General features: G+C 35.2%; 1 protein-coding gene across 4 annotated transcripts in view; it reads left to right on the top strand.

The window, feature by feature from the left end:
- The window catches only part of LOC109361148 (uncharacterized protein At1g04910-like), a 12,111-nt gene extending 3,768 nt beyond the window's left edge, over positions 1 to 8,343 (top strand). The window contains exons 2-10 of one of the 4 annotated variants that reach the window (XM_019606478.1): positions 1,965 to 2,034; positions 2,309 to 2,376; positions 2,478 to 2,566; positions 4,131 to 4,328; positions 6,122 to 6,326; positions 6,427 to 6,594; positions 6,828 to 6,995; positions 7,067 to 7,257; positions 7,641 to 8,343. In XM_019606478.1, the coding sequence (XP_019462023.1) occupies positions 1,965 to 2,034; positions 2,309 to 2,376; positions 2,478 to 2,566; positions 4,131 to 4,328; positions 6,122 to 6,326; positions 6,427 to 6,594; positions 6,828 to 6,995; positions 7,067 to 7,257; positions 7,641 to 7,803 (1,320 nt within the window). In that variant the 3' untranslated portion in view covers positions 7,804 to 8,343. Of the gene's footprint in view, positions 1 to 1,964; positions 2,035 to 2,308; positions 2,377 to 2,477; positions 2,567 to 4,130; positions 4,329 to 6,121; positions 6,327 to 6,426; positions 6,595 to 6,827; positions 6,996 to 7,066; positions 7,258 to 7,640 lie in introns of those variants that run through there. The other 3 variants (XM_019606480.1, XM_019606479.1, XM_019606481.1) reach the window with 3 other exon arrangements.

The following is a 9,300-nucleotide window of genomic DNA, read 5'->3' as shown; positions in this document are numbered from 1 at the left end:
ATGTTTTGATCTTGTTTCGATTTCTTTTCAATTTCTATTTCTCATTTGATTATGAACCAGTGTTTATCACAAAATGTCAAAATATTCAAAAAATTTAGTAAAATTATATAACTTCATTATTGTTCATTTCCCTTTGTTAATTACATTTTCTAAGGAAAAATAAAAAAAATTCTAACATCAATGTTATTTTACTCTCCTTCCATCTAAATTTCGTATCGCAAACAAGAGAGAGGTTTGTTTTCCTTTCTCTTTCCCTTCCTAGCTCTTTGAATCCTCTCATTTCTTTTCCTTTCCCTCGTAACTCCCAAACATACCCTAAAGTGATCTTTGGATATCAAGTATCTCAAGACCAAAATTGTTTTTTCTTGGTTGTTATTTGACTTAGAACATTGTATTGTGAGGATCTTGTGATTGGGATTTCCATATATGGAAAGTTTTAAGTGTAAGAACAGGAAAGATCAGATGATGCAGCTGTCTTGCATTCTAGATTTGGAATGTCCAGATTAAGTTCTTTCTTTGTTCAAATGTAAAATTTAAATACGGATTTAACTTTGTTTTAAAAGTGTGACTAGGGTAATGCTATTGATACTCTAAATTTCCTACTAATACTCCGTATTGACCTAGCATTGTTTTAGGTTTTTATTTATAAAAAATCATCATTGATTAGTAAAGTGCATAAATAGGTAATGAAGAGTGTTAATAGCCTCACCATGGACTAGTTATACTTCAGTGTTCTGCTGAGTTTTGATAACTTACTAATGGAAGGGTATCTTTTTAGCTTGGCAACAGTAAAATTGTTTGTCTGGATGGAATCCAGTTGCTAAACTTCTGGTGGCAGAAAACTTAGTAGATGATGGATGAAACACCATAAACTGTGTAACAAAAGATTTAGACAGAGGCAATTGATTCGAAATCCAACTGCCCTCTTGTTTCCTATGTGATGACTTTTTTTTGTTTGACTGGCAAACCTTTTCTGGGGGAGCACATTTTAGGGGGTTTGAACTGGGACGGTAACACTTCATGTCTTACAGATCTACCATCTGAGTGACTAATGTTACCTTAGTGATAAGGCTAATACCAGGCCAGTAATTAAAAACGTGTATAAAAGGGGAAAAAGGAAAGTTTGGATAGAATAACCAACTTTCCCTTTCTACCCTTGGGTAGTTAGAATCAGTTAGGAAACTAACTGCTATTAATAGCATAACAGTTAGGAGGGGAAGTTAGTTTTTTGATTAACCAATCTGATTCAGGAATCAGGGGTGGGGAAAATGGATCCAGGGATCCTTGTATGCTTCTAATCTTGTAATTCTTCTTCTTTCACTCTCAATTCAATAAAATCTAGAGCCATTCCAAGAATTTCATTGATTCTGGCTCAGGGACATTTCCTTTCATTCTCTTTTCTTACTAGTATAGATACCAGTGTCTATCACTTAGCTATTAGATTATTTTTTGAAGTAAATTACCCTATGTAAGAAATGTACAGTGAATAATGTATTTGCATGTTGTAGTACCTAGTATGTGGATATCAATTATTCAATTTACAGGGGCTGGTTATTTGTGGTTTGTGAAGATGTTTATGGTGTATTAGCTGGTCTGTTATTTGGAAGTGTAGGGAATAAGAAGTTTGGCCACATTGTTATATAAGGGTCTTGCTCGTTTCTTATTCCCATGATTAAAATTTAAAAGGGAGGTCCTAAGAGTGATTAGATAGGAAAGAGCAGGCTAAGTTTTGTGCATTGTCGCTCACTGGAAAAAATCCTCACTTGAGGGGCTTGGCATGGAAGTTGGGTGTCACTAGGACACAAGCCATTACCTAATGCCCAGCTATTTCTTTTCTTTTTTGATAAAAGATGAGTTGTATTAAGATGAAGAAAAAGAATTTTACAGATCTAAACTGTGTACTCATTTTTGTTTTCGGTTAAGTTGGCTACTTTTAGTGACAAACGTAAGTTACTTCCTTTCAGATATTGACATTATGGAAGAGTACATATGAAGGTGGTGAGTGGAAACCATGTGTAAACAGATCTTCAGAAGGTATAATATCAACAGTGTTTGTGTACAGTAAAAAATATCATTTTCCTTTCTGAGCAACTATGCATTAGAATTTAGGGAGGAAAGTAGAATAGATTTGATTTGGAATGATAAAAGGAGGGGTTCTAGGGGGCTGTTCATTTGCAAAAACTTAAAATGATCTAGTTGCAGTATATTGTTTACATTTATATCTGGGAAATTATGTTTGTATCTTCGGCCACTGGCCAGTACGGTGTAGTCAGTTAAAATATTAATTATGTTTTCTTATGGTTTTTAGGTCTTCCTGAATCAAATGGATACATATATGTAGAGGCTAATGGTGGTTTAAATCAGCAAAGGACATCGGTTAGAGTTTTCTGTACATTCCTTCTGTTAGTTTGTTCTAAGTGTGCTTCATTTAGCACTACTCTTTGACTTATTTATTTGATGAATAATGTGCTTTTTAGATATGCAATGCTGTTGCTGTAGCTGGCTATCTCAATGCTACACTTGTGATCCCCAATTTCCGTTATCATAGCATATGGAAAGATCCTAGGTCTGTATGTTTTCCTACATTTTCATTTTAGTTTATCAAGACTAGCAAATTCTGGTGATTTATGCTGGCATAGCATGGACTAGGTCTTGTGTGTTAATTGTCCTTTTATTTAAAATTATTAATATTTGTAAATAACTACACAACTCAGTTTATTATATAAGTATAGTATAAAGACTGATAGATTTCTGGATTAACAGATAGAAAACTGTAGAGAATTCTCCTTACAAAGCGAAAGGGAAATGTTAACTGGAAACAGCAAAATAGAAACACCCTCTCAGAGACAGTTCCGAGCCACAAACCTGCTTGCCTCTTTATTCTTCATTTATAAGTGCACACCTTTCCTCTAATTTCCCTTGGCACCTCTTCCTCTTCCTTAGGATCCTCTCCAGCTGCCTCCAATTCATTTTCATTGCTTCCCCTTCTTTCTGGTTTTCTACATTCCTGTCGGTTGGGTTTTCCAAGACTAGGATTATTGGTCTTCTTAATTAGAGGCCTGTAAATACCTTTCTCCTCAAAAGAAAAAAAGACATTTTTGCTCATGATGGAAACCTGGAAATTGGAGTTGGGTTCCCTCAAAGGATTTCCACTAGTTTTCATGATCTGGCAGGTTCTCCCACTGAATTAAGCCTTCCATAATTTCATTTAGTAAGTAACGACCGGCCAGGACAGCTTCTGGTTTAACTTGCATATTAAGATCTTCAGTTAAAAGTAGGATGCTGCTGACAGGGGTATAGCATGGATAGCTTTCTTCGACTGTGACATAAAATTATGGGTGTAATATAAAAAAGGCAAGTAGGTTCAGCTTGTAACCAGAATGCCAATTTTTTGTAGAATCTCAAATGGCCATACAACTGTGGGATAGGTTTCTCATTGTTCTTCTTGGTTAGGGACTTTAATTTATGTGGCTTCATTTTAAGGTCAAAATAGGTCCCCCAGGTTTGACTTCACCAGCTTATATGCTTTGGGACAAGTCTAGGTGTTTGCCTTCAATATGGTGTAAAGCACATGGTGTTTTTAAAGTGGTGTCCCTCACAGATACGTGGAGGGGCTGGGCAGGTTTGCTATGTTGATTTTTTTGTTACGTGTCACACATTTGTTTTTTATTTTTTTATAGGCAAATGTTAGTATGTTGTATTTGTAGTGAGTGAGACTCGAACCTTCTTATCACTCTATTCCTTAAACCTATCACCTTAACCACCTGACCACCTTATGACTCCCACATTTTTTTATTATCCGAAGGATTTCTTATTCTCCTCCTTTTCATTCTCCTTCTCTTCATCTTTAGAAAATTCTTCCCTTATTCCAACTATTTTTTAATAAAAAACAGAGAAAGAAATTATTTGCATTTTATGCTCTATCTTTAGTATATTGGCCACTCTATGATCTGCTATACACTGTAGCATTTTTAGGGTTGGCTGCTCCAGGTCACTATCCAGGATTAATTACTACGGTTCTTATAAAATTACACTGTTGTAACTTGTAATGAATAGTTTCTTGGAGTGCTGATCAAGCTGTTTGTCATTTCATATAGACTAAATTGTTTCACAATGTTTCAATTTTCCAGCAAATTCAGTGACATTTATGATCGAGAATATTTTGTCAATACCTTGAGGAATGATGTACGGGTGGTTGAAGAGATTCCTAAGTACCTGATGGAAAGATTTGGCAGCAACATGACAAATGTATACAATTTCAGGATCATGGCATGGTCTTCCATTCAGTATTACACAGATGTGGTACTCCCAAAGTTACTTGAAGAAAAGTGAGTATATGATAATTGTCCAAAAAAAAATCTATATAAAGAATTAATTAAGAGAGAAGAGAAAAGTACGAAAGCAAGAGGGTAAGTAATTCTCAAGAACTAAAAGCACAAAAGAAACCCGAAAACATTCAAGTAGAAACAAAAACCTATCAACTAGAAACATGCAACAGAGCATGTCAGTCTCTACAGGTCTATCAGAGACACCCCCTAAAAAGAACATAAGAACAACACAACAAAGAAGGTAGTAAAACTACTCTAGCTCAGATGAACTCAAGAAACAACCAACACCTTGTAAAGATTCTAGCACTGTTCCAACCAAATGCACCAAAAAACTTAAGTAAGAATTGCTCTAAATCCACGGGGCAATCCCAATGTTCTCCGAAGACACTAAACAAATTATTCAAGAGAACGGAAGCCACTGAGCAATGCAAAAGTAAATGCAAACCAGATTCAGAACTGTGTCTGCAACTCTGCATATAACATAGTAATCAGGATAAAAAGCAACTAGAGGCCTTTGAGTTTGTAGCAAATCATTTGTATTGATCCCGTTAAGCAAAGCAGTCCAAACAAAGGATTTAAATTCGAGGAGGGCAATTGATTTGCAGATAGGCTTATCCAAAAGGAAAGAAACACCAATGTGAGATGAAGTGGTAAACTGGAAGTAGGATTTGCTAGAAAATAAACCCAAAGAGTTAAGAGACCAGATCGTCTTATCTAGATTAGAAGAGAGAACAAGAGACTCCAGCAAAGCAACAAAAAGAGTCTGTGACTCGAGATTTCCCTATCATGAAATTCCTAAAGAAGTAAAATTTCCAGGAAATATTAGAAAGAGAAGATGAATAGGACTGACTGATAGGAGCACTATGCAAAGTTGAGAGATAAAAAGCCTAGGAAACGCCATGAAAAGGGGCATTACCAATCCAAATATCCTCCCAAAACTTAATAGGAAGCCACCCCCCCAAACACAGGGAAATAAGAGATCTAGGAGAAGCATAACTTTTAGGCATAAATTTCCAAGGGCTAGCATCCGTAGCATTAACTGCAGAATTGGCATACCACCCATATTTGAGTGTCTTACTGATCTCGTAGTTAAACAGTTCAAAGCAATTGTTACTAGTCTGTAGTATTTGTAAGAAGGAAGGAATCGAAATGTTCTGGCGTTGTGGATTTTTGTTGCAGAATGGTGAATTTGGCCTCAGTGAAATACTATGTATTTTAGCAATTGATGCTTACCATCCATGACATAGGATTATTTTCTGAGCTTCATCTGAGGGACCTTCCATATTTCTCTGTTTTCTTTTTAGCTGATGTATGATTTGTGTTTAAGCTTGGTTGTTGTTGTATGATTTGTGTTTAGTTTAGGAGATTGTTGTTCGTTTTTTCTAGTTTCTGTCAGAAATGCCAAAAATTCCAAGCTATTCAAGAGGCTTCAGTCTCTCCCTCCCATTTTCTTTCTGCTAACTTATTTCTTATTCCCTCCCCCCATCCTTTCCCTTTTATCATGATACTAACTGGACCTGCCAAAACTGTTCATGGGCACCTTACCACAATCTCAACCCATTTCATCCTTACCACTTTCCCATTAAGCCATACTCCATTCCTCACTGCCCAAAAGAGCTTTATGATCCAGAAAACGAGGTATCTGATAAAATATGATCATAGCTGTTTAGTTTCGCGATTGAATTTTTACTTTATGATGCTTGGCGATCTCATATCATGGTTATAAATTGGCAAGAGAAAAACTATTAGGTTTGCTGCATTACTCTGCAACTTTTGTCTATTCAATCATGCAGGGTTATTCGAATTTCACCTTTTGCAAATAGATTGTCATTTGATGCTCCTCCGGTTGTTCAGCGCCTCAGATGCTTAGCAAATTATGAGGCTTTGCGATTTTCAAGTCCTATATTGACTGTGGGTGAGTCTTTGGTGGCAAGAATGAGGAAGCGTGGTGCATTGAATGGTGGCAAATATGTATCCATACATCTTCGTTTTGAAGAGGTTGGTTTTGATCCGTTATGAATGTTGCTTTAAAGCTTGAATGGTGACATGACATAATAATCTTTGCTGCAACTGTTGTCACTTGCTTTCTGATGTGCAGGATATGGTTGCTTTCTCTTGTTGTGTTTTTGATGGAGGAAAACAGGAGAGAGAAGACATGGCTGCAGCAAGAGAAAGAGGTTGGAAAGGGAAGTTTACAAGACCTGGAAGAGTCATACGTCCTGGAGCAATCAGGATCAATGGGAAGTGCCCCCTCACTCCACTGGAGGTATTATTTACTTAAATTTTGAGTTATCTTGCTCTGTTAGAAGAGGAACAAGATTTAGTGAAATATTTGCTTTTTCTTTTTAAAATTGTTTGACCAACCGAGAGCTCCAAAAGTTTCCTGGAAGGCTCTCTTTTGCTTCATCACTTTAATGTCAGCTAGTTATACAGCACAAATGATAAATTTTCCACTGTTATTTGATTAAATTATGATCAATGCTTCTTACATATCTTTAGGTTGGCCTTATGCTGAGGGGAATGGGTTTCACAAAGAATACGCCTATCTATTTGGCATCTGGAAAAATATATAATGCTGAGAAAACCATGGCCCCACTGCTGGAAATGTTTCCGAATTTGCATACTAAGGAGACTCTAGCATCTGAAGAGGAACTTGCTCTATTTAAGGTACAGATTTATAATCAATCCTACGCATTCACTTCGTTTAGTGCTATGATTTTGACTTGAGTTACGTCTAGAACTATTCTTCCAGGATGGCTGCCATAGACTACACTGTTTGTCTTCATAGTGAGGTTTTTGTCACAACTCAGGGTGGTAACTTCCCTCATTTTCTACTAGGCCACAGAAGATATTTGTATGATGGACACTCCAAGACAATTAAGCCTGACAAGCGGAAGTTAGCATTACTCTTTGATAGTCCAAATATTGGGTATGTATTGTATATAATTCTTTCTGTTCGATTTTGCTAATGACAATTGACACATGTTTACAATAGAAAACAAATTCCCCAGGGGATTTTTTTTACTGTTTGAAATTGACGGGAAAGTAATTATGTTTGTTTTATTATAAGCACTCACTGAGTTGGAGAGACCTCAAATGGAAACCTCTTGTATATAAGGGGATACCGAGGAACTATACCAATCTTGGCCACCAAAAATTATCTCCTTATGGAGTACTAGTGCTACTTTGCAACTGTACCTCTGACTCCATTTTAGTTTAACTTGAAATAGTTCCTTGTTTTTTAAGTACTAATATAAAAGTTTATGTTATAGGTAGTCAATATCTGACTCCTCTACTATGATTACTTCACAGATGGAAAAGTTTCAAGCATCATTTGCTGAACATGAGGTCACACAGTGATTCCAAGGGAGTTGCACTCAAAAGACCAAATGACTCAATATACAGCTTTCCATGCCCGGATTGTATGTGCCACACAAATAGAACCGACGATTCAAGATCCTCATCAGCAACTTGATGTATTAACAGAATCTGATGAATGCTTCCATTTCTTACGATTTTGTGAGCATGACTTGCTCCTGTCACCTTCCACTGGCATTTGATTATTTCATTTTTTCTCCCTTTGCATCTGGTGAGAGGGCATAAACCCAATTTTCATAGGTTAAGAGGATTTCATTGAAGGTATCATAGATCTGATTATTTCATGGGATTGGATTTCAAGGGAATGACATATTTTTTGTTCATGATGCTGATTGAGAGGTTGTTCTGTCTAACTGTAAAGACAAACTCATGTTCCTTTCACACCCTGCCTGTACATTACATGAAGAATGATCACTGTGAATTAAGACTGTAGCAACAGAATGTTTTGTGTACATTAACAAAATTCAGAGAGTTTCATTATTGTTTTCTTGTTCTGTTTTTTAGGTTCCTTTTGTAGTATCTCTAGATTTTGTATTTTGTTTTCCCCTATATTGAGGGCCCCTCTGTTTAGTTGTATGTCTGTATCTCAGTATATTTGGTATTCTTTTACATTGGTACCCCAATGTTTGAGTTATGATACCAGTGAATGTAATTAAATCACGATTCACAAAGAATATTTTATTTTGAATTTCCAGGTTGCCACCTAGGGTTTTACATATTTTTTATAATTATTCATTGTACTCTGCTTTTTTTGTCCATCTTAACCGAAATCAAGTTTAATATATCAGTAAAGAATGTAGGGGCATTGTCAATGTATCATTTATCGTTGATCACCGATTCTTCAAACAAAAAATAGCATTCTTAATATATACCATCACATGAAGCAAGCTGATAAATTTGAAGTAATAATATATTATGTTTGAATTAAACAAAATAATATAGGAACTTTTTATAAATAAGGAGGGGGTAATTGCTAAGAATTGGGTTTGGAGAGCTTTTCAAGCCTTTGTTTACTTTTATTTCATTAAATTTGAAATGATAAAATAAATATATCAAAATATATTGTACTTCTCATGAAAAAACATATTCATTTCTAATTTTCTATGTTTAGGTGTATTAGGTCGTAGAGAAGTTAACAAAATCATGAGCAAAGTGAAAACATAATATAAAAAAACATTTAAATGACATTTTTGCTTTTTATATTTTATTCGAGATTTCTTATCAGTATTTTGGTCATTTATCTTTAAAATGATTTATTTTAGTCATTTTATGTTTAAAAATGTTCTAATTTTATTTATATGTCAACATTTGTTTAGAGTTATAACAATGATAATTGTTTTGATCTTTCAAATCCATGTTCTTCTTCTTCTTTCCAAATCGCAAATGTATTAACAGTGACATAGACATCATCAACGATATAAGGGTTAGAGTCGTGTAGATCTTAAATTGTCAATCACAATAACCATGGAGCTTGTGGCAATAATGATAGTAAGGATAGAGAAGAACTAATGGTCACATTTATGGTTTCATTGTGACTATATCATTTAATATTTGGATGACTCGTGGTAATATAAGGGCAAATCAAAGAAAGAAT

This window comes from Lupinus angustifolius, chromosome LG11 (genome assembly GCF_001865875.1).
Source record: "Lupinus angustifolius cultivar Tanjil chromosome LG11, LupAngTanjil_v1.0, whole genome shotgun sequence".
Classification (NCBI taxonomy): domain Eukaryota; kingdom Viridiplantae; phylum Streptophyta; class Magnoliopsida; order Fabales; family Fabaceae; genus Lupinus; species Lupinus angustifolius.
Note: the sequence above shows the minus strand (reverse complement) of the source record. Positions and strands in the feature narration are given on the sequence as shown.